The following is a 26,189-nucleotide window of genomic DNA, read 5'->3' on the forward strand; positions in this document are numbered from 1 at the left end:
TGATGCTACACTTTATGGGGGAATCTTTTAGATGTTACACAGGAAGTGGAGGTGAATCTTTTAGATGTTACACAGGAAGTGATGCTACACTTTATGGGGGAATCTTTTAGATGTTACACAGGAAGTGGAGGGATTTGGCGCCCAAACAATACAATTAATCAATTAAACTACCATATAGGCTACTTCTAAACTGTATATAAGGCCAGCTGCCATTACCAATATTCTAGTCTTGAGAAAGGCCCTTTTTTGAGGGCAGAAACGCGTTGACATATTGGTAAGCATTACTTTAATCTTTACTTCATTCTCATATTGGATACACTATGTTGTGAATTTCTTTTTTTACAGGGACACTTTTTAGGATACCATAGGAGCAGCTGACAGGTGCTAGGATCCAATCAGCTACTTCAGCAACCACACTCAGGAATTTGGATCTGTTAAAGTAACTAACATTGGAAGGAATCAATTTCCTCACTTTCACCTTGCTTTTCATCACCCATTTTTTCCATTTATTTTTTTTTTTTTTGATTGACTTATTTTTTTTTTTATTTTTTTTTGATTGACTTATTTTTGTTCTTCACTAACATTTGTTGATCAACTTTTTGAACACTTTTTTGGATTATATTTTATATTTTATTTTTTATGTTATTGCATATTGTGTATTTTATTTTTTATGTTATTGCATATTGTGTATTTTATTTAATTATATCTTAACCTCAGTGGATTAAGTAGCTAGCATTTTTATATCCATTTGCACTCACTCACTATTTGATTGTATCTATACAATTTTTTTGCTACCCCCCTTTTTTTGCACTGCAGTGCATTTTTCTATTTTTTGGAACACTATTTTTGTAACACTAATTTTGAACACTATTGTTTGTATTATTGTTTATTAGTTTTTTGCTTGATGCACTTGCTACAGTTGTACTTAGGCTAATTCTGTTTTATTAGTATACACTCTTATTCTAGTGTACCACTCACACTGATCACCTGTTATTACCTCTGTTTTTATTGTAATTATCAGCTTTGGCCCTTTGAGCCGCTTCTGTAAGATATTCCTGTATTTGTAATTTTATTTATATGTGCTTTTTACATTTTTTATATATAGTCTTTTATTACTGATGCTTTTTAACATGGTTCATTAAATAATCTTCTTTTATCTCTCTGTGAGTATATTTATCCCTTGGCCTCTTGTTGGCGCTGTATTCACTTCTTACTACTTGTGCATCTTAAAGAGAACCTTAGGCTGTGCAGTTCAATGCAATGGTTATAGCGGTTTTTATTGTCTCTTTTTTTCCTTTATTATAACAGACCGGCGTTCCAGCTCTATACTTGCCATTTTACCTACGATGGAGCCGAGCTCCCAACAAATCTTACCGTCCCCAGGTGGCTAGCCGATTCTTGCCTCTGGTGGTCGCCGAGCCTCCGCAAGCAGCATCGGTGTGCAGAGGTCCACAGCTCGGCGGTTACTACCGCGTTGTGTCACCAGTCAGCGCGGCATCGATCAGTTGACGTCACCAGTCAGCGCCCCGTCTTTCCGCCTGCATCGTCCGGCTGCAGAATGGAGAGAGGTAACCGGGCTCTTCTCCGCCTGTGTCCAGGAGGCTTGGTGAGATTGGGATGGTGCGGGGTATGCGGCTTAGACAGTTATTCGGGCAGAGTTGTTGGCTGGAAAATAACTCTTAGTCCGTGTGTAGAATCTGGGCTTGTAGGCAGGCAGTTCTTCTGACGGTGACCCATCCACCTCCTCACGCAGCACCGGTGGGAGGGGTGGGGGAGATCAGCCCGTACCTGTTGTTTTATGCCCACAAAGGGATGCAATAAAGTCAAAGCAGGGCCAAGTAAAAGTGCGGTGTGCTGTAGTTACACCACCATGTAACCAGGATCCAGGTGTCTTGGATGAGTAGCCGCCCAGGACAAGGGCTCAGCGCGAGTTTTACCGCCAGTGGCTAGTATGGGAGTTTAGGGAGAGCGTGCTCACAGCATGTCCAGCATCCAGTCTCCTCCACCCGGAAACACCAGAGCATGCAATTTTTCAGAGCATGACATTTTAAGCAACTTTCTAATTTACTCCTATTATCAAATTTTCTTCATTCTCTTGGTATCTTTATTTGAAATGCAAGAATGTAAGTTTAGATGCCGGCCCATTTTTGGTGAACAACCTGGGTTGTTCTTGCTGATTGGTGGATAAATTCATCCAGCAATGAAAAAGTGCTGTCCGGAGTTCTGAACTAATAAAAAACTTAGATGCCTTCCTTTTCAAATACAGATAGCAAGAGAACGAATAAAAATTGATAATAGGAGTAAATTAGAAAGTTGCTTAAAATTACATGTTCTATCTGAATCATGAAAGAGAAAATTTGGGTTCAGTGTCCCTTTAAGGGGCAGTTTTGAATTTCACAATGTGATAAAAGGGCTTTTACTACATTTAGTTTAAATATATAAATAATACATCATTTTGCTGTTAAATAAAGAAGCAGTAAAAATATAAATTTATGACATAATCAGGACAATACAATAAAATCCTCATCTGCATATATTAAAGGGACATAAAACGCATTGGGATAGAGACAAAATATAAAAATGTGTACTTTCATTACTTTACCTGCAAATTTATACTGCAGTGCCTCGCCATTAACCCTTTCTTTTTAGTTTCTGAATCGTAAAGCTCTAACTAACCGCACAAATATCCTTCTATGGCGGTATCTATATCTATTGTTTTGGTAGAATGCAAAAGTGAATAGGGATTATCTGCTGGATCATGCCTAGAAGATGTGAACTCAGTTGAAATACTATGCCTGTGTCTAAACACTGATAAGGGGGGTAGAGTTGGCTACTCCAGGCAGCTTAGCTATGTAATTCATTTTGCTTATTTTTGAAAATGATTTTAAAATACTCGCCAGCAATTTTAGGATATGCACAGATCTCAACCTGTTTTATGTACTATTATATATAATTATATCCTATAATACATCAATAACTAGTAGAGAGAATAAAAATATATCCCATACACCAAAGATACCAACAGAAGAAAGAAAATTTGATAATAGAAGTAAATTAAAAAGTTGTTTAAAATCACAAAATTTTGGGTTTTATGTCCCTTTAATTTTGACTTTACTGTCTCTAATCTCGTCTAATCTCCTGTAGTATAACCACTTTAAAGTGACAGTAAATAAAAAATTACATTTTCGTGAGTCAGATAGAGCATGCAATTTTTAAACACTTTTTAATTTACTTCTATTAACGAATGTGCTGTGTTCTCTTGGTATCCTTTTGTTGAAGATTAAAACTAGGTAGGTTTAGGAAAGTGCATTTGTCTTTAGTATTCTCTGGCAGCAGTGTTTGCAACTATGTATAACATCACTATAAATATTGTTGCAAATACTGATACCAGATGGCTAAAGACTCATTAACACTCAGGGCCAGCTCTTGTGTAAGGCAGTAAAGTCAGCTGCCTTAGGGCACCTCCAGCAGGAGGCTCCAAGAGGTGACTGCCGAGGTGGATAATCTGCCTGAAGCGTGTGAGACAGTGTCAGTCAGTCAGTGAGTGGGACTTAAATGATTATAATGTTTTTATCGCCTGGCTCACTGCAATTTATTTCCTGCTGCTACTGTGCTACATGATGGCTTAACCCCTTAAGGACTGGTCATTTCAGACAAAAACTTCCCCAAAAGACCAGAGCATTTTTGCCATCACTACATTTAAACCTAAATAGAGCCTTTTTTTATATTTACCTATCAAAACTATATATTCTTTTTTAGTAGACAACCCAAAGTATTGATCTAGGCCCATTTTGGTATATTTCATGCCACCATTTCACCGCCAAATGCGATCAAATAAAAAAAAATAGTTAACTTTTTCACAATTTTAGGTTTCTCACTGAAATTATTTACAAACAGCTTGTGCACTTATGGCACAAATGATTGTAAATTCTTCTCTGGGATCCCCTTTGTTCAGAAATAGCAGACATATATGGCTTTGGCATTGCTTTATGGTAATTAGAAGGCTGCTAAATGCTGCTGTTTACCATACTTGTATTATGCCCAGCAGTGAAGGGGTTAATTAGGGAGCTTGTAGGGTTAATTTTAGCTTTAGCATAGAGATCAGCCTCCCACCTGACACAACCCACCCCCTGACCCCTCTCAAACAGCTCCCTTCCCTCCCCCACCCCACAATTGTCACCCCATCATAAGTACTGGCAGAAAGTCTGCCAGTACTAAAATAAAAGTGCTTTTTTTTTCAAGCAGTGTAGGATCCCATTTTATCCCCCAATTTCCATGATTCCCCCCCAAAGAGCTCTCCCCTCTCTACCTATTTGCCACCATCTTAGGTACTTGCAGCTGTCTGCCAGTACCCAGTTTGCCTCAATTTATACATTTTTAAAAAAAAACATTAACCATTTTTTCTGTAGTCTTGCTGCACCCCTCATTACCCTACCCCCTCCCCCTCCCAGATCCCTTAACCTCAATAGATCCCACATAGGATCCCCCTCATTGTCCCTTCTCCCTCCTCCCTTCTTCCCCCTCACTTTCCGGCTCTTTTTTTTTCCCTTCTGTGTAGCGTGGCATAGTGGTACTGCCCTCCTCCTGCTCCCTCCAGTGATGGGCCGCCCACCGCCTCCCTCCTTACATTTCCACCCACCAACGTTCGCCACCACCGTTCTCTCATGGGGTATGCAGAATAAGTGCAATCTCGCTATTTTGAGCGAGATCACAGCAGAGCGAAGCCCAGGACTGCAGCGACGTACAGGGTAGAGGTTAACGTTATTGGCTTGATGATGATACCGGGCAGCTATTGTTGGTAACGAATGTTGGTGAGTTGTGTGGTGTCACTGATGTGGAGGCGGAGCTCACTTGCGCAGCTGCGCTGCCTGCCACCTAAGCCTACTGAGAGGGAAATCATCAGGGATGCCTTTCGCGCCACGGCCACGTGACTCACTGAGTCTGCACTCTCTGCACTGCCAGTGCACCACTCACTTGACGTGAGTGAGACTGAATGATGATGCCCAGTCCCAGACTGCCAGGCGACCGGAACTATTTTAGGCGGGAGGTAGGATGTGGTGGGGTCTCTCTCGAGTCCAAAGGCAGCTGAGCTGGGCAGAGCCGTTCTGGGCGGGTGCTGGGCAGGCAGTGCGTGTTGTGTTGAGGACAGTCAGTGTGTTGTCATGTTGTGACTTGTTATGCAGCACAACCAATGTCTGATTTGGTATGCAGCACAACCACTGTCTGATTTGGTATGCAGCACAACCACTGTCTGATTTGCTATGCAGCACAACCACTGTCTGATATGCTATGCAGCACAATCACTGTTCGATTTGTTATGCAGCACAACCACTGTCTGATTTGTTATTCAGCACAATCACTGTCTGATTTGTTATGCAGCATAACCACTGTCTGATTTGCTATGCAGCACTATCACTGTCTGATTTTTTTATGCAGCACAACCACTGTTTAATTTGCTATGCAGCACAACCACTGTCTGATTTGCTATGCAGCGCAACCACTGTCTGACTTGCTATGCAGCACTATCACTGTCTGATTTGCTATGCAGCACAACCACTTTCTGACTTGCTATGCAGCACTACCACTGTCTGATTTGCTATGCAGCACTACCACTGTCTGATTGCTTTGCAACAACCACTGTCTGATTTGCTATGCAGCACAACCACTGTCTGATTTGCTATGCAGCACTACAACTGTCTGATTTGCTATGCTGCACTACCACTGTTTGATTTGCTATGCAGCACTACCACTGTCTGATTTGCTTTGTAGCACAACCACTGTTTTATTTGAATTTAGCCACCAATCAGCAAACGAACTAAGAAAAGTTGATAATAGTAGTTAATTAGAAAGTTGCTTAAAATGCCATGCTCTAAAAAATTTGGGTTTCATATCCCTTTAACTAGCAATGGGATGGTATGTAATTGGGGGGGGCGGCAAAATGTATCCTCGCCTGTGTGGCCAAAAATCCTAGCACCAGCCCTATTCACACTCCTGATCTCACCAGAGTTAACCCAGGAAGCCAAGAGAACTAAGCCAAATTGATAGAAACATAGAATTGACGGTAGATAAGAACCAAAAAGGCCCATCAAGTCTACCCATATTACATGTTACTTTTTTTTAGGATAACCTTATGCATGTCACAGGCATTTTTGAATTCCTTTACAGTCTTTGTGTATACCACCTCAATTAGAACTTTATTCTATGAATCCACCCACCACTCTTTCTGTAAAAAAATATTCCTCACATTTCTCCTGAATCTACTACCCTCTAACTTAATATTGTGACCTCTTATTTCTTTCATGTAATTGGCAAGAGTCCATGAGCTAGTGACGTATGGGATATACAATCCTACCAGGAGGGGCAAAGTTTCCCAAACCTCAAAATGCCTATAAATACACCGCTCACCACACCCACAATTCAGTTTTACAAACTTTGCCTCCTATGGAGGTGGTGAAGTAAGTTTGTGCTAAGATTTCTACGTTGACATGCGCTTCTCAGCATTTTGAAGCCCGATTCCTCTCAGAGTACAGCGAATGTCAGAGGGACGTAGAGAGTATCACCTATTGGATACAATGATTTTCCTAACGGGGGTCTTTTTCATAGGTTCTCTGTTATCGGTCCTAGAGATTCATCTCCTACCTCCATTTTCAGGTCGCCGATATATTATCATATACCATTACCTCTACTGATAACTGTTTCAGTAATATAACATTGCCGGTTGCAGTTCCTTCATCTTCTAATGTACATGATATACCTATGAATTTTAAAGAATTTGTTACTGATTCTATTCAGAAGGCTTTTTCTGCATTTCCACCTTCTAATAAGCATAAGAGGTCTTTTAAAACTTCTCATAAAGTTGATGAAATTTCAAATGACCGACAACATAATGAATTATCCACCTCTGATGAGTATCTATCTGATTCAGAAGATCCCTCTTCAGAGATTGACACTGACAAATCTAATTATTTATTTAAAATGGAGTATATGCGTTCTTTGTTAAAAGAAGTGTTAATTACTTTGGATATTGAGGAAGCTAGTCCTCTTGATATTAAAACCAGTAAACGTTTAAATTCTGTTTTTAAACCTCCTGTGGTTACTCCAGAGGTTTTTCCTATTCCTGATGCTATTTCTGATATGATTTCTAAGGAATGGAATAAGCCAGGTACTCCTTTTAATCCTTCTGCAAGGTTTAAAAAATTGTATCCTTTACCAGCAATTTCAATAGAGTTTTGGGAAAAGATCCCCAAAGTTGATGGGGCTATTTCTACTCTTGCTAAACGAACCACTTTTCCTATGGAAGATAGTACTTCCTTTAAAGATCCTTTAGATAGCAAGCTTGAATCTTATCTAAGGAAAGCCTATTTATATTCAGGTCATCTTCTTAGGCCTGCAATTACTTTGGCTGATGTTGCAGCTGCTTCAACTTTTTGGTTGGAGAATTTAGCACAACAAGAATTGGATTCTGACTTATATAGCATTGTTCGTTTACTAGAACATGCTAATCATTTTATTTGTTATGCTATTTTTGATATTATCAAAATTGATGTTAGATCCATGTCTCTAGCTATTTTAGCTAGAAGAGCTTTGTGGCTTAAATCTTGGAATGCTGATATGACATCTAAGTCTAGATTACTATCTCTTTCTTTCCAAGGTAATAATTTATTTGGTTTCAGTTGGATTCTATTATTTCAACTGTTACTGGGGGGAAGGGAGTTTGCCTCAGGATAAAAAACCTAAGGGTAAATCTAAGGCTTCTAATCGTTTTCATTCCTTTCGTCAAAATAAGGAACAAGAACCTAATCCTTCCCCCAAGGAATCTGTTTCCAATTGGAAACCTTCCTGAAATTGGAATAAATCCAAGCCTTTTAAGAAACCAAAGTCAGCCCCTAAGTCCAGATGAAGGTGCTGCCCTCATTCCAGCTCAGCTGGTAGGGGGCAGATTAAGGTTTTTCAAGGATGTTTGGGCAAATTCTGTCCAAAATCATTGGATTCAGAGCATTGTCTCCCAGGGGTACCGAATAGGATCAGAGTAAGACCTCCTGTGAGAAGATTTTTTTCTCTCACGCATCCAAGTGAATCCAGTAAAAGCCCAGGCTTTCCTGAAGTGTGTTTCAGATCTGGAGGCTTCAGGGGTAATCATGCCGGTTCCTTTTCAGGAAAAAGGCCTGGGGTTTTATTCAAATCTATTCATTGTCCCAAAGAAAGAAAATTAATTCAGACCAGTCCTGGATCTGAAAATTTTGAATCGTTATGTAAGAGTACCAACTTTCAAGATGGTGACTATAAGGACTATTCTGCCTTTTGTTCAGCAAGGACATTATATGTCTACAATAGACTTGCAGGATGCTTACGTTCATATTCCGATTCATCCAGAACATTATCAGTTCCTGAGATTCTCTTTTCTAGACAAGTATTACCAATTTGTTGCTCTTCCATTTGGCCTAGCAACAGCTCCAAGAATCTTTTCAAAGGTTCTGGGTACCCTTCTCTCTGTAATCAGAGAACAGGGTATTGCGGTGTTTCCTTATTTGGACAATATCTTGGTACTAGCTCAGTCTTTATGTTCTGCAGAATCTCACACGAATCAACTAGTGTTGTTTCTTCAAAAACATGGTTGGAGGATCAATTTACCAAAAAGTTTTTTGATTCCTCAGACAAGGGTCACCTTTTTAGGTTTCCAGATAGATTCAGTGTCCATGACCCTGTCTCTAACAGACAAGAGACGTTTGAAATTGGTTGCAGCATGTCGGCACCTTCAGTCTCAGTCATTCCCTTCAGTGGCTATGTGCATGGAAGTTTTAGGCCTCATGACTGCAGCATCGGACGCTATTCCTTTTACTCATTTTCACATGAGACCTCTCCAGCTTTGCATGCTGAATCAATGGTGCCGGGATTATACAAATATATCACAATTAATATCCTTAAATCCCAATGTTCGACACTCTCTGACGTGGTGGTTAAATCACCAGCGTTTAGTTCAAGGGGCCTCTTTTGTTTGGCCAACCTGGACTGTGATCACAACAGATGCGAGTCTTTCAGGCTGTCTGGGGATCTCTAACAGCACAAGGGGTTTGGAAATCTCAAGAGGCGAGATTACCAATCAATATTTTAGAACTTCGTGCAATTCTCAGAGCTCTTCAGTTTTGGCCTCTGTTGAAGAGAGAACCGTTCATTTGTTTTCAGACAAAAAATAACACAATGGTGGCATATGTTAATCATCAGGGTGGGACTCACAGTCCCCAAGCTATGAAAGAAGTATCTTGGATACTTGTTTGGGTGGAATCCAGCTCCTGTCTAATTTCTGCGGTTCATATCCCAGGTGTAGATAATTGGGAGGCGGATTATCTCAGCCGTCAGACTTTACATCCAGGGGAGTGGTCTCTCCATCCGGATGTGTTTTCTCAAATTGTTCAGATGTGGGGTCTTCCAGAAATAGATCTGATGGCTTCTCATCTAAACAAGAAACTTCCCAGATACCTGTCCAGGTCCAGGGATTCTCAGGCGGAAGCAGTAGATGCACTGACACTTCCTTGGTGTTATCAACCTGCTTATATCTTCCCGCCTATAGTTCTTCTTCCAAGAGTGATCTCCAAAATCATCATGGAACAATCATTTGTGTTGCTGGTGGCCCCAGCATGGCCCCAGAGGTTTTGGTATGCGGATCTTGTTCGGATGTCCAGTTGCCAACCTTGGCCACTTCCGTTAAGGCAGGACCTACTGTCTCAAGGTCCGTTTTTCCATCAGGATCTCAAATCATTAAATTTGAAGGTATGGAAATTGAACGCTTAGTACTAAGTCATAGAGGTTTCTCTGACTCAGTAATTAATACTATCTTACAAGCTCGTAAATCTGTCTCTAGGAAGATTTATTATCGAGTTTGGAAGACTTTTCATGGTGTTCTCATAAATTCTCTTGGCATTCTTTTAGAATTCCTAGAATTTTACAGTTTCTCCAGGATGGTTTGGGTAGGGGTTTGTCTGCAAGTTCCTTGAAGGGACAAATCTCTGCTCTTTCTGTTTTATTTCACAGAAAGATTGCTAATCTTCCTTATATTCACTGTTTTGTACAGGCTTTAGTTCGTATTAAGCCTGTCATTAAATCAATTTCTCCTCCTTGGAGTCTTAATTTGGTTTTGAAGGCATTACAGGCTCCTCCTTTTGAGCCTATGCATTCTTTGGATATTAAATTACTTTCTTGGAAATTGTTGTTCCTTTTGGCTATCTCTTCTGCTAGAAGAGTTTCTGAGCTATCTGCTATTTCTTGTGAATCTCCTTTTCTGATTTTTCATCAGGATAAGGCGGTTTTGCGGACTTCATTTTAATTTTTACCCAAGGTTGTGAATTTTAACAACATTAGTAGAGAAATTGTTGTCCCTTCCTTGTGTTCTAATCCTAAGAATTCTTTGGAAAGATCCTTACATTCTTTGTATGTGGTAAATGCTTTGAAATATTATGTTGAAGCTACTAAAGATTTCAGGAAGACTTCTAGTCTATTTGTTATATTTTCTGGTCCTAGGAAAGGTCAGGATGCCTCTGCTATTTCCTTTGCCTCTTGGTTAAAGCTTTTGATTCATCAAGCTTATTTGGAGTCGGGTAAAGCCCCGCCTAAGAGAGTTACAGCTCATTCTACTAGATCAGTCTCCACTTCGTGGGCTTTTAAGAATGAAGCTTCAGTTGATCAGATTTGCAAAGCAACGACTTGGTCCTCTTTGCATACATTTACTAAATTCTACAGTTTTTATGTATTTGCTTCTTCTGAAGCAGTTTTTGGTAGAAAAGTTCTTCAGGCAGCTGTTTCAGTTTGATTCTTCTGCTGATGTTTTAAGTTTTTGTTTTCTTCATGAGAATAACTTATATTTTGGGTTGTGGATTATTTTTTCAGCATTTGGCTGTTGTTTATTTTTATCCCTCCCTTTCTAGTGACTCTTGCGTGGAGTTCCACATCTTGGGTATTTGATATCCCATACGTCACTAGCTCATGGACTCTTGCCAATTACATGAAAGAAAACATAATTTATGTAAGAACTTACCTGATAAATTCATTTCTTTCATATTGGCAAGAGTCCATGAGGCCCACCCTTTTTATGGTGGTTATGATTTTTTTGTATAAAGCACAATTATTTCCAAATTCCTTTGTTGATGCTTTTTACTCCTTTCTTTATCACCCCACTACTTGGCTATTCATTAAAACTGAATTGTGGGTGTGGTGAGGGGTGTAAACTTTGCCCCTCCTGGTAGGATTGTATATCCCATACGTCACTAGCTCATGGACTCTTGCCAATATGAAAGAAATGAATTTATCAGGTAAGTTCTTACATAAATTATGTTTTTTCATTTGTTTTTTTTTTGTGGAAAATGCCTTTACCTTCCAGGTTTCTGTCATCTTTTTCCCTTCCCTCCTCTAAACTATACATATTTAGGTCATAGAGTCTTAATTTGTATGTTTTATATCTTAGACCGTGTACCATTTTAGTAGTCCTCCTTTGGACAGTTTCTAGTTTATTTATATATTACTGAAGATAATGGGGCCTATTTATCAAAGTCTGGCGGACATGATACGCTGTAGCGTATCATGTGCGCCAGACATTAGTGAATGCTGACAACATACGCTGTCGGCATTTAACATTGCACAAGCAGTTCTAGTGAACTGCTTGTGCAATGCCACCCCCTGCAGATTCATGGCCAATCGGCCGCTAGCAGAGGGTGTCAATCAACTCAATCGTATAGGATCAGGCGGATTGATGTCCACAGCCTCAGAGGCATTGGACCAGTTAAGGAGCAGCGGTCTTAAGACCGCTGCTTCATAACTGCTGTTTCCTGCGAGCCTGAAGGCTTGCGTGGAAACAGGGGCATCAGGGGCCATTCAGCCCTTGACAAATCGGCCCCATGGTCTCCAAAACTGTACACAGTATTTACAGATGTGGCCTAACTAGCGATCTGTAAAGTGGTATAAGAACCCTGCTATTTCTACTACTAATACCTCTCCCAATGCAACCAAGTATTTGACTGTCCTTACTGGCTGCACTGCTGCATTGTCTACCAAATTTTAAATTATCTAAAATAATAATTCACAATTCCCATCCCTCTTTAGTTACAGTCAGTAATGTACCATTGCGACTATAATTGGCCTTTGGGTTTTTGGATCCGATATGCATAATTTTGCTCTTGGTAATATTACATTTCAGATCCCATTTATTTCCTCCAGTTTTTTTAATATCACTGTTCATTTGATCAATCCCTACTGGAACATTAACTCTGTTATTTATCATCAGCAAACAAGCTATCTTTCCCTTAAAGGGACACTCAATCAAAATTAAACTTTCATTATTCAGATAGAGCATGCCATTTTAAACAACTTTCAAATTTACTTCCATTTAAAAAATGTGCACAGTCTTTTAATATTTAAAAATTTAGAGTCAACATCTCCTACTGAGCATGTGCAAGAATAAGTGTGTATGCATTTGTGAATGGCTGATGGCTGTCACATGATACGTGTATGCATTTGTGATTAGCTGATGGCTGTCACATGGTACAGGGGGAGTGGAAAGAGACATAACTTTTAAAATTGTCTGGAACTAAATATAATACTCCTTTGAAGTTCAGACTAAGTGCTATTGCATTGTCTTGTTCACTTGCATTTGTTGATTATGCAAATCTTCTTTGTTGACTGGTCCTTTAAGTCAACTTCCAATATCACTTATGAACATGTTAAACAAAACAGGCCCAAGAACTGACCCTTGGGGAACACCACTAGTAACTGATAAAAGAAGTAAATTGCTATCCTATCAGTCTGTTTAAATTTTATTTTACTGTCCATTTAATTCTAATCCTCCATATGTGTTTTCCCTAGTGGTAAACATCACAACACAATCACCCTATAATAACCCCCTAGCCATAACCACCCCAACACTTAAACTCACCAGAAAGAAATAATTAAAACAAAAAGCCTCAATTAAAGGACCAGTCAACACATTAGATTAACATAATCAACAAATGCAAGATAACAGGACAATGCAATAGCAGTTAGTCTGAACTTCAAATGAGTAGTAGATTTTTTTATAACAAATTTCAAAGTTATGTATATTTCCACTCCCCTTGTACCATGTGATAGCAATCAACCAATCACAAATGCATATACGTATAGTCTGTGAATTCTTGCACATGCTCAGTAGGAGCTGGTGACTCAAAAAGTGTAAATATAAAAGACTGTGCACATTTTTTTTTAATGGAAGTAAATTGGAAAGTTGTTTAAAATGACATGCTGTATCTGAATCATGAAAATTTAATTTAACCTGAGTGTCCCTTTAACAAAGTGTGATGCTTGTCCTCTGATTAAGGAATCTTCTAAATTCACCCTCTAGTCAGCAACAAATCCAACATAGTTTTTTTTTTTCTGTTTAGTCTGAGCCTTCTTCTTGCTTCTCCTAGAATTATAAATAACCTATAACACCTTGTAATTACAACACTTTACTGTAGTATCAGAATACATTAACATACCAAGTGTGAAAACATGAATACATTAACATACCAAGTGTGAAAACATGAATACATTAAAAGAGACATGAAACACAACATTTTTTCTTTTGTGAATTAGACAGAGGATACAGGCTTTAAAAAGTTTCCATGTACTAGTATTATTAAATTTGCCTTGTTCTCGTGGTATTCTTTGTTGAAGAGAAAAATAGGTAGATAGCATGCACGTCTGTAGATGGAGGACTACTTGGCAGGAAAAAGTGCTGCCATCTAGTGTTTTTGCAAATGTATAACATTTTTGCAAAACCGCTGCTATATAGTGCTGCAGACCTCCCTGCTTTTCAACAAGGGATACCAAGAGAACAAAGCAAATTTGTGTATAGAAGTGAATTGGAAAGTTGTTTAAAATTGCATTCTCTGTCTGAATCATGTAAGAACACTTTGGGGTTTCATGTCCCTTTAACATTGTTTTATACAATTATTTTAATGGCCATACCTCATTTCACCACTTGCCTTCATTTTAAAATAAAATTCATCATTCTTATTTGAGTGGACAAACTTGTCACATTGTTTTCTAGAATCTTAGCTTATTTCATCAGCTGAAACCAGTCAGATATATAGCAAGATTAGGCTTTTAAAACTGCAGTGTTCTTTTTCAGTGCTCTAAATGGCAAAACCCACAATTTTAGAATTCAATTATAGGAAAATGGGACAAAAATAAATATAGATTTTATCACTTCTGATTAAACATTTTGGGCTAGATTACAAGTTGAGAGCAAAATATTGCTTTCGCAAAAGCGATATTTGCATTTTACTTTGTAATACCAGCGCATGCAAATGTGCGCTGGTATTACATGTGAGGTGCAATACGGATGTGACCTCGCGTTCGAATTGCATGGATAGATCTTATGAAAGGCGCTTGGACAAATTACTGTGGGCGTCATATTTGATTTAACCTGACAAATATAAAACATGTCTGCCTTTCACACTGCATGTCTAACATAACTAAGAGCTACAAATATTACTGTAGTAGTTTTCCACATGTAAATATCTAAATATAATTCCTCAACACCACCCATTTTCAACTTTGTTTTGCAGTTGTTTACTGATGGGATTACCAACAAGCTGCTGGCATGTTTTGTGGACACTGGAATGGAGGATGCAGTGCTAGTGCGCATTTATGGAAAACAAACGGAATTGTTTGTTGACAGAGAGGATGAAGTGACTAGTTTTCAGCTGTTGAGAGCTCACGGATGTGCTCCTGCGCTCTACTGTACCTTCCAAAATGGCCTCTGCTATGAGTTCATGCGTGGCTTGGCTCTGGGGCCTGAGCATGTTCGCGAGCCTCATATATTAAGGTAATATTGAGCACCATAGAAACTGGCAAGAAAACTGGTGTGGAAATGTGTTTTTTTTCTTCTTTATATGAGAAATACATAGTTAAAGGGATAGTAAACACCAAAAACATTTTTGTTTAAAAAGATAGATAATACCTTTATTTACTATTCCCCAGTTTTGCATAACCAACACTGTTATAGAAATATACATTTTACCTCTGTGATCACATTGTATCTAAGCTTCTGCAGACAGACTCCTTATCTCAGATCTTTTGACAGACTTGCATTTCAGGCAATTAGTGCTGACTCTTAAAGGATTCCAAAAGTTTACTTTTTTAAGCGGTATTAGATAATCAGATTCGTAGCACCAAAGTTACTATTTCAGCACTTACCTACTTATACACGAAAACGAAGTCTCCAACACTAATAAAATTATATTTTATATTGCGATTCTGATGTCACCGAAGCCAAACCCCCTATTATGGGCCTTTCACTACCCAAACGAATGTCCAATCACAATATATTTTCACGCATATCATTATAATCCCATTTCGTCACTGTGCGCATGCGCACTGCATTGCGGTAACTATGTCCAATCACGATATATTTACACGCATAACATTATATGCCCATTTCGTCACTGTGCGCATGCGCACTGCATTTCAGTAACCTGCGCGAATGCGCAGAATGTACCTTTGAGACTGCACTTGATGTATAGAAGGAGAGTGACATATCATATGACGATTTCATAAGATCACGCATGCGCATTACAGATGAATACCGACATTTTGATAACTCAGGTTATCGTAGCTGATTCGTGTCTGCTAAAGAAACTGAGAGCAGTGGGTTTGGAAAACAATAAAATTTTACAGAAGCATATCTCAATAACGGTAATAATATGACACAGTAAGTGCTTTACATATATAATTGTTAAATATGAATATATCGATTAAAGAAGAGTTTTATTCTGCCTTTAGTGTCCCTTTAAATAACTTCATGTGCATGAGCACAATGTTATTTATGTAAAACACATGAACTAACACCCTCTAGCTGTGAGAAACTGTCAAATGCATTCAGAGAAGGGGTGACCTTCAAGGGCTTAGAAATTAGCATATGAGCCTACCTAGGTTGAGCTTTCAACTAAGAATAACAAGAGAACACAGTCAATTTGATGATAAAAGTAAATTAGAAAGTTGTTTAAAATTACATGCCCTATCTGAAACAAAAGTTTAATTTAGAAATTTACAATCCCTTTAAAGGTATATAAAACAGTGCTCCTTTAGTTAAAAAAAAATGTCAAATCCACATAATCATAAAAAGAAACAGATTGTGTTTAAAAAATAAATAAATAGCAAGCTGTTTTTTTGTTTTCTTAAGAAATGAGCACTTAGAAATTCTTAATGTCCCATTGCCTTTAGTGAGATAAGAGATCAGACATTGCAGCACTTAAGTTCTACTGTCACATGATCTTTGCAGCAAAATTCCTTTACTGAACATTGGCAATAAACTGACTGCAGCAAGAGGAGATGTCTTCTAGCAACCACACCAAAGGAAAAGCTGCCCCTTTGCCTTGTGGGGCTGTTGCAACTTGCAGAAAGTAAATGACCCAACACAGATGAAGTTGGAATAACAATGAAACAGACTGTTTTAGATCTCTTTAGGTGTAGCATTTATGTAGTGTTTATAGATGCAATATTCAAAGGGAATCTTCGTGCTTAAATAAATAACTTACAATATGATAGTTTAACCTAACCTTGGCAAATCATTAATCATCAACTTTTGCTCACCTGTGAGATTTTACTCTTTACAAAAAACAATGTTCTCTTTTTTTTTTTTTTAAAGGATAAGCTGCACATATATGGTAGAAAAAACATATGGGGATAGCATTGTGGGAATCTATTGAATACTTTATGGGGAGTGCGCAGCTTTCACCAATATCTAGGACGCTTCAGCAGAAATATTTTTGAATCTTTGTGAATTAAACAGTAGTTAAACAGTCACCTGGCAGAGCCTGTTCTCTTGTTCACTAACATTTATAGAAAATATTTCACTTTCATATGCTATTTACTCCACATTTAATAATGAATCTGTCAATTTGCTATACACTTATCTTGAAAGAGACATATTAATGTAAAAATGACATGCTGTAATTTAAAGCAATGTAAAGCATGTCAGTTTTATACTGCTATGGTTTAAGGGTTTGCCAGCTGGTCCTCCCAAAAATACTGTACAACCTGTAGGTGACTAGGCATGGGTGATAACACAATGGTCTCTCTGCAGAGCACTACCATAACCCCACATTGACCCCGTCAAATATATTTTCACAATTAAGCAGTTATTTAATCTCTTGGCTGCCAGCAACACACACAGCACACACAGCACACACAGCAGTGATTTGACCTCCACTGACTACCAGTAGCACACACACAAAGCTATGTTTTTATGCCCCATGGTTGACAGTAAAAAACACAGAGCCAAGCTTTTACCCCAGTAGCTACATGCAACACTTACAGATCAGTGTAACATCCTTCTTGGCTGCTAGTAGCAGAAAGAGTAATGCATGCATAGTGTCACTTCTTTTTGGGTGACATTTGTATAGAGGCATATGAGAACTTTAAATGTATAGATTTTACTGGTCAGCTTGATTAAATACTGGTCTGTCTAGTTAAAAGGATCATAAAATACAAAAAATTATTTCATGATTCAGAGAAAGCATGCATTTTTAAACAATTTTCCAATTTACAATTATTATCAATTTTGCTTCATTCTCTTTGTATCCTTTATTGAAAAAGCAGCAATGCACTTCTGGGAGCTAGGTAAACACTTCGGTAAGCCAATGACAAGAGGCAAAAATGTGCAGCCATCAATCAGCAGCTAGCTCCCAGCTCCTAAGCCTACCAGGGTATCAAGAGAGTGAAGTAAATTAGATAAACAAAAGTAAATTGGAAAGTTGTTTAAAAATTGCATGCTTTCTCTGTATCATGAAACAAAAATGTTGGGTTTCATGTCCCTTTAAATACTGGACATCTGGCAATCCTACTAGCTATGAGCAGAGGCGTAACTAGAAACCACAGGGCCCAGGTGCAAGAATCTAAGAAGGCCCCCCCCCCCCCAAAAAAAAGTGATTTTGATACTTTTTTTTTTTAACATTTAACACAGTAAAAAATTGTGAATCAGATTACATGTCTGCAAAAGTAGGTACCCTGTGCCCACAGTCTGTGAGATGGTCTGACCCCCTATTACTGTATATAGTGACACTGTTTAACCCACCAGTACTGTATATAGTGAGTCAGTGACACAGTCTGTAATCTGCCGGTGAGATAGCCGGCCTGACCCTACCCGCCCCAGTACTTTATAAAGTGACCACAGTAGTCTGTGACATGGTCCAGCCCCCCGTACTGTATATAGTGGTACTGTATAGTGACACTGTTTACCCCCTCCCCCCATGCTTTAGTAACAAGGTCTCTAATTTGCTGGTTCCACACACACACACGCATACATGCATAAATACACACACAGTCACATACATACATGCATAAATACACAAACAGTCACATACATACATACACACACACATAAACACCAATGGGTAAAATAGAAACACTAACCCCTGCAGTCAGAGACAAAAGTGAAGCATCATGTCACACTCACATGATATCAGTGCAGGCAGTGGCAGGTCAACGTTTTTTTTTATTTTTATTTATTTATTTTTTATTTTTTTTAAAGTTGGGCCCCCACCCTTGGGGGCCCAGTCGCAATTGCGTACTCTGCACCCCCTGTAGTTTCACCCCTGGCTATGAACTACATTACAAGTGGAGCATTATTGAGTGCTTTCACTCACACACAAACACTGCTGGAAGTTAACTTTAAGAAGTAAATGCATGGTAACGTCAGGCCTTCAGGTATCCCGAACGCGTTATCTTATCCTGCCCATAGACTTTAATGAACCACGTTTAAAAATAAAAATAAATAACACTTATCGCTCGCACGCTTACCTGACACCGTGTTAGCCCTGCAGCGCTAAAGTTGAAGGTAATTATGAATATTTACATTCCAATGTTCTTAACATAGAAGAAAATGTTCTTTTAAATGTTTAATATATATTAAAGGGATACTAAACCCATATTTTTTCTTTCATGATTCAGATAGAGCATGCATTTTTTTTTCTTCATTCTCTTGCTATCTTTATTTTAAAAACAAGACTGTAAGCTAAGGAGCTGGACCATTTTTTTATTCAGAACTTGGGTAGCGCTTGCTGATTGGTGGCTAAATTAAGCCACCAATCAACAAGCGCTATCCAGAGTGCTGACCAAAAATGGGCCGGCTCCTTAGCTTACATTCCTGCTTTTTCAAATGAAGATAGCAAGAGAACAAAAAACATTGATAATAGAAGTAAATTAGAAAGTTGCTTAAAACTGCATGCTCTATCTGAATCATTAAAGAAAAAATATGGGTTTAGTATCCCTTTAATAATTAAAAATAATTAAAATAAACCAAAAATTTTTATATGAAATTTATTCATTATGCATCTCAATAAAACTCTGTCGGGTTTAGCGCACATGGATATGAGCAAAACCCGACTGGAGTAAAAAAAAAAATTCTTCATGTGTGCTAAACCCAAAGGTAGTTATGAATAATTTCAATTCCAATGTTCTTCACATGGAAGAAAATGTTATTTTTATTTTAGAATAGATAATTCTATATATAAATATATCTAAATACATAAATATAAGTATATACATATACCCATACACATATTTAAACATATATATATATATATATATATATACACACACATATACACATATATACACATTAGAGCCCTTTCCATTCATAAACCATATACTTTTTATATAACACTTTATTTTAATGTAAAATAAAATTATTATATATTACTCCCCATGTATGTGGCACAAAACAAAATTGTATAAATCTAAAAAAAAAAAAAAATGGAAAAACAGAATAACAGAAGTGCACAATTTAATATAAATAAATACATGTAATCACCAAGTAGTCTTTATGCTTAGACTGTGAACCTATTCTTTAAAAATATTCTTAGGAAGTAACAGTTCCTCAAAGAAAAGAGAAAAACAAATATATAGCGCAACTTTGTTTCAGTAGATGTTTCTATTTTACAAATGGCAACAGGTACTCACATTGAGGGCCAGACTACAAATGGAGCGGGTGCACAATAAATAACCAGCCATTACAAGTGGCTGGTTATTGCTACCACGATCTTGTGGTACCAATTAGCGCTCCAAAAATTAACTAGAGGCCAGAGCTCTGGTTAATTTTCAAAATAACCCCCAATTGCCCCCAAATTAAAGCATTTAAAAAAATTTAAAAAACACACTGAAAAGTGCCTTTATATGGTAACTGTGTGTTCCTGTATGTACAGTTGCAATCAAAATTATTCAACCCCCATTGCAAATCAGGTTTATTGTCAAGGGGTTAATTACTTTATTATTTTGTGATGTGGGGGTTCGCGGTTTAGGTGTTTGTTAATATTTCTTGCCGGCACTTAGGTGTTTTTTGTTAATACTTCGTGCTGGCAGTTTTTTTTATTATTTCCACACTTTTGTCATTATTATTATTCCCTTTTTTTTCTTTCTTTCCTTTCTCCTTATATGTAGATATAATTTCACATCTTTATACATATTGATTCCATGTTGATATACAGTAGAACTTTATGTCAGTATATGCTCTATGTAAACCATAAATTTCCCCTGTATGTTCTCCTTCACTGGACACTGTCTGCCTCTGTCACCTAAACCACCCTCATGATTTTTACAATACCCCCTCCTCCCCCTGCACTCAGATCTCTGTAACACTTTTTGTTCTTTTTAGACATCCCGTGTTTTAAGATATAATCTGTAAATTCCATTAAATTGGTCAGTATTGCTTCAGACTTGAAAAAGGAAGACATTCTTTCGAAAGTTCATCAACGTATAAATGTATAGTTAGTCCAATAAAAAAGTATCATTGCCCAATGCAATACTCTTGTTATTTTGGTATCTAAATCTCTGGACTAACACGGCTACTCCAATCACTGTATATATATCTACGAAACAGTCTGTCCTGGGATAGTTATGAATCACTGCACTAACCCTAGCTAAATTTATAAGCTGTGTGAACAGCGATACTTTGGCGGTAAGGGAATCTGCTGAAAAGCAGACTTAAAGTAAAAAGGTGTGTCATTGTGAAACTACTTGGCATATCTTACCCAGAATCCTTTGCTGCATTGGAAACAATGTATTCCAGAGGTTTTCTGTGGGAAAAAAAGCCTTCTGGCCTGTCTAGATTTGTTAATGAACTACACAATGAGTTATTTTCTCTCTCTCTCTCTCTCTCTCTCTCTCTCTCTCTCTCTCTCTCTCTCTCTCTCTCTCTCTCTCTCTCTCTATATATATATATATATATATATATATATATATATATATATATATATATATATATATATATATATATATATATATATAAAACATAATTTATGTAAGAACTTACCTGATAAATTCATTTCTTTCATATTAGCAAGAGTCCATGAGCTAGTGACGTATGGGATATACATTCCTACCAGGAGGGGCAAAGTTTCCCAAACCTCAAAATGCCTATAAATACACCCCTCACCACACCCACAATTCAGTTTAACGAATAGCCAAGAAGTGGGGTGATAAAAAAGTGCGAAAGCATATAAAATAAGGAATTGGAATAATTGTGCTTTATACAAAAATCATAACCACCACAAAAAAGGGTGGGCCTCATGGACTCTTGCTAATATGAAAGAAATGAATTTATCAGGTAAGTTCTTACATAAATTATGTTTTCTTTCATGTAATTAGCAAGAGTCCATGAGCTAGTGACGTATGGGATAATGATTACCCAAGATGTGGATCTTTCCACGCAAGAGTCACTAGAGAGGGAGGGATAAAATAAAGACAGCCAATTCCTGCTGAAAATAATCCACACCCAAAATAAAGTTTAATGAAAAACATAAGCAGAAGATTCAAACTGAAACCGCTGCCTGAAGTACTTTTCTACCAAAAACTGCTTCAGAAGAAGAAAATACATCAAAATGGTAGAATTTAGTAAAAGTATGCAAAGAGGACCAAGTTGCTGCTTTGCAAATCTGATCAATCGAAGCTTCATTCCTAAACGCCCAGGAAGTAGAAACTGACCTAGTAGAATGAGCTGTAATCCTTTGAGGCGGAGTTTTACCCGACTCAACATAGGCAAGATGAATTAAAGATTTCAACCAAGATGCCAAAGAAATGACAGAAGCTTTCTGGCCTTTTCTAGAACCGGAAAAGATAACAAATAAACTAGAAGTCTTTCGGAAAGACTTAGAAGCTTCAACATAATATTTCAAAGCTCTAACAACATCCAAAGAATGTAACGATTTCTCCTTAGAATTCTTAGGATTAGGACATAATGAAGGAACCACAATTTCTCTACTAATGTTGTTGGAATTCACAACTTTAGGTAAAAATTCAAAAGAAGTTCGCAACACTGCCTTATCCTGATGAAAAATCAGAAAAGGAGACTCACAAGAAAGAGCAGATAATTCAGAAACTCTTCTGGCAGAAGAGATTGCCAAAAGGAACAAAACTTTCCAAGAAAGTAATTTAATGTCCAATGAATGCATAGGTTCAAACGGAGGAGCTTGAAGAGCCCCTAGAACCAAATTCAAACTCCAAGGAGGAGAAATTGACTTAATGACAGGTTTTATACGAACCAAAGCTTGTACAAAACAATGAATATCAGGAAGATTAGCAATCTTTCTGTGAAAAAGAACAGAAAGAGCAGAGATTTGTCCTTTCAAGGAACTTGCGGACAAACCTTTATCTAAACCATCCTGAAGAAACTGTAAAATTCTTGGAATTCTAAAAGAATGCCAAGAAAAATGATGAGAAAGACACCAAGAAATATAAGTCTTCCAGACTCTATAATATATCTCTCTGGATACAGATTTACGAGCCTGTAACATAGTATTAAACACAGAGTCAGAGAAACCGCTTTGACTAAGAATCAAGCGTTCAATCTCCATACCTTTAAATTTAAGGATTTGAGATCCTGATGGAAAAAAGGACCTTGCGACAGAAGGTCTGGTCGTAACGGAAGAGTCCACGGATGGCAAGAGGCCATCCGGACAAGATCCGCATACCAAAACCTGTGAGGCCATGCCGGAGCTACCAGCAGAACAAACGAGCATTCCTTCAGAATCTTGGAGATTACTCTTGGAAGAAGAACTAGAGGCGGAAAGATATAGGCAGGATGATACTTCCAAGGAAGTGACAATGCATCCACCGCTTCCGCTTGAGGATCCCTGGATCTGGACAGATACCTGGGAAGTTTCTTGTTTAGATGAGAGGCCATCAGATCTATTTCTGGAAGTCCCCACATTTGAACAATCTGAAGAAATACCTCTGGGTGAAGAGACCATTCGCCCGGATGTAACGTTTGTAGACTGAGATAATCCGCTTCCCAATTGTCTATACCTGGGATATGAACCGCAGAGATTAGACAGGAGCTGGATTCCGCCCAAACCAGAATTCGAGATACTTCTTTCATAGCCAGAGGACTGTGAGTCCCTCCTTGATGATTGATGTATGCCACAGTTGTGACATTGTCTGTCTGAAAACAAATGAACGATTCTCTCTTCAGAAGAGGCCAAGACTGAAGAGCTCTGAAAATTGCACGGAGTTCCAAAATATTGATCGGTAATCTCACCTCCTGAGATTCCCAAACTCCTTGTGCCGTCAGAGATCCCCACACAGCTCCCCAACCTGTGAGACTTGCATCTGTTGAAATTACAGTCCAGGTCGGAAGCACAAAAGAAGCCCCCTGAATTAAACGATGGTGATCTGTCCACCACGTTAGAGAGTGTCGTACAATCGGTTTTAAAGATATTAATTGAGATATCTTTGTGTAATCCCTGCACCATTGATTCAGCATACAGAGCTGAAGAGGTCGCATGTGAAAACGAGCAAAGGGGATCGCGTCCGATGCAGCAGTCATAAGACCTAGAATTTCCATGCATAAGGCTACCGAAGGGAATGATTGTGACTGAAGGTTTCGACAAGCTGAAATCAATTTTAGACGTCTCTTGTCTGTTAAAGACAGAGTCATGGACACTGAATCTATCTGGAAACCCAGAAAAGTTACCCTTGTCTGAGGAATCAATGAACTTTTTGGTAAATTGATCCTCCAACCATGATCTTGAAGAAACAACACAAGTCGATTCGTATGAGATTCTGCTAAATGTAAAGACTGAGCAAGTACCAAGATATCGTCCAAATAAGGAAATACCACAATACCCTGTTCTCTGATTACAGACAGAAGGGCACCGAGAACTTTTGTAAAAATTCTTGGAGCTGTAGCTAGGCCAAACGGCAGAGCCACAAACTGGTAATGCTTGTCCAGAAAAGAGAATCTCAGGAACTGATAATGATCTGGATGAATCGGAATATGCAGATAAGCATCCTGTAAATCTATTGTGGACATATAATGCCCTTGCTGAACAAAAGGCAAGATAGTCCTTACAGTTACCATTTTGAACGTTGGTATCCTTACATAACGATTCAATATTTTTAGATCCAGAACTGGTCTGAAGGAATTCTCCTTCTTTGGTACAATGAAGAGATTTGAATAAAACCCCATCCCCTGTTCCAGAACTGGAACTGGCATAATTACTCCAGCCAACTCTAGATCTGAAACACAATTCAGAAATGCTTGAGCTTTCACTGGATTTACTGGGACACGGGAACGAAAAAATCTCTTTGCAGGAGGTCTCATCTTGAAACCAATTCTGTACCCTTCTGAAACAATGTTCTGAATCCAAAGATTGTGAACAGAATTGATCCAAATTTCTTTGAAAAAACGTAACCTGCCCCCTACCAGCTGAGCTGGAATGAGGGCCGCACCTTCATGTGGACTTAGAAGCAGGCTTTGCCTTTCTAGAAGGCTTGGATTTATTCCAGACTGGAGATGGTTTCCAAACTGAAACTGCTCCTGAGGATGAAGGATCAGGCTTTTGTTCTTTGTTGAAACGAAAGGAACGAAAACGATTATTAGCCCTGTTTTTACCCTTAGATTTTTTATCCTGTGGTAAAAAAGTTCCTTTCCCACCAGTAACAGTTGAGATAATAGAATCCAACTGAGAACCAAATAATTTGTTACCCTGGAAAGAAATGGAAAGTAGAGTTGATTTAGAAGCCATATCAGCATTCCAAGTTTTAAGCCATAAAGCTCTTCTAGCTAAAATAGCTAGAGACATAAACCTGACATCAACTCTGATAATATCAAAAATGGCATCACAGATAAAATTATTAGCATGCTGAAGAAGAAGAATAATATTATGAGAATCATGATCTGTTACTTGTTGCGCTAAAGTCTCCAACCAAAAAGTTGAAGCTGCAGCAACATCAGCCAAAGATATAGCAGGTCTAAGAAGATTACCTGAACACAGATAAGCTTTTCTTAGAAAGGATTCAATTTTCCTATCTAAAGGATCTTTAAACGAAGTACCATCTGACGTAGGAATAGTAGTACATTTAGCTAGGGTAGAAATAGCCCCATCAACTTTAGGGATTTTGTCCCAAAATTCTAATCTGTCAGACGGCACAGGATATAATTGCTTAAAACGTTTAGAAGGAGTAAATGAATTACCCAATTTATCCCATTCTCTGGAAATTACTTCAGAAATAGCATTAGGAACAGGAAAAACTTCTGGAATAACCACAGGAGATTTAAACACCTTATATAAACGTTTAGAATTAGTATCAAGAGGACCAGAATCCTCTATTTCTAAAGCAATTAGTACTTCTTTAAGTAAAGAACGAATAAATTCCATTTTAAATAAATATGAAGATTTATCAGCATCAATCTCTGAGACAGAATCCTCTGAACCAGAAGAGTCATCAGAATCAGAATGATGATGTTCATTTAAAAATTCATCTGTAGAGAGAGAAGTTTTAAAAGATTTTGTATGTTTCCTAGAAGGAGAAATAACAGACATAGCCTTCTTGATGGATTCAGAAACAAAATCTCTTATGTTATCAGGAACATTCTGCACCTTAGATGTTGAGGGAACTGCAACAGGCAATGGTACATTACTAAAGGAAATATTATCTGCTTTAACAAGTTTGTCATGACAATTAATACAAACAACAGCCGGAGGAATAGCTACCAAAAGTTTACAGCAGATACACTTAGCTTTGGTAGTTCCAGCACTAGACAGCGATTTTCCTGAAGTATCTTCTGACTCAGATGCAACGTGAGACATCTTGCAATATGTAAGAGAAAAAACAACATATAAAGCAAAATTGATCAAATTCCTTAAATGACAGTTTCAGGAATGGGAAAAAAAGCCAATAAACAAGCT

At 38.0% G+C, this 26,189-nt stretch overlaps 1 protein-coding gene across 1 annotated transcript in view; it reads left to right on the plus strand.

Moving 5' to 3' along the window:
• The window catches only part of ETNK2 (ethanolamine kinase 2), a 163,885-nt gene that overhangs the window by 68,224 nt on the left and 69,472 nt on the right, over positions 1-26,189 (plus strand). The window contains exon 2 of the mRNA XM_053706708.1: positions 14,571-14,830. Within this exon, the coding sequence (XP_053562683.1) occupies positions 14,571-14,830 (260 nt within the window). The remainder of the gene's footprint in view (positions 1-14,570; positions 14,831-26,189) is intronic.

The sequence above is a fragment of the Bombina bombina genome, chromosome 3 (assembly GCF_027579735.1).
Source record: "Bombina bombina isolate aBomBom1 chromosome 3, aBomBom1.pri, whole genome shotgun sequence".
NCBI lineage: Eukaryota > Metazoa > Chordata > Amphibia > Anura > Bombinatoridae > Bombina > Bombina bombina.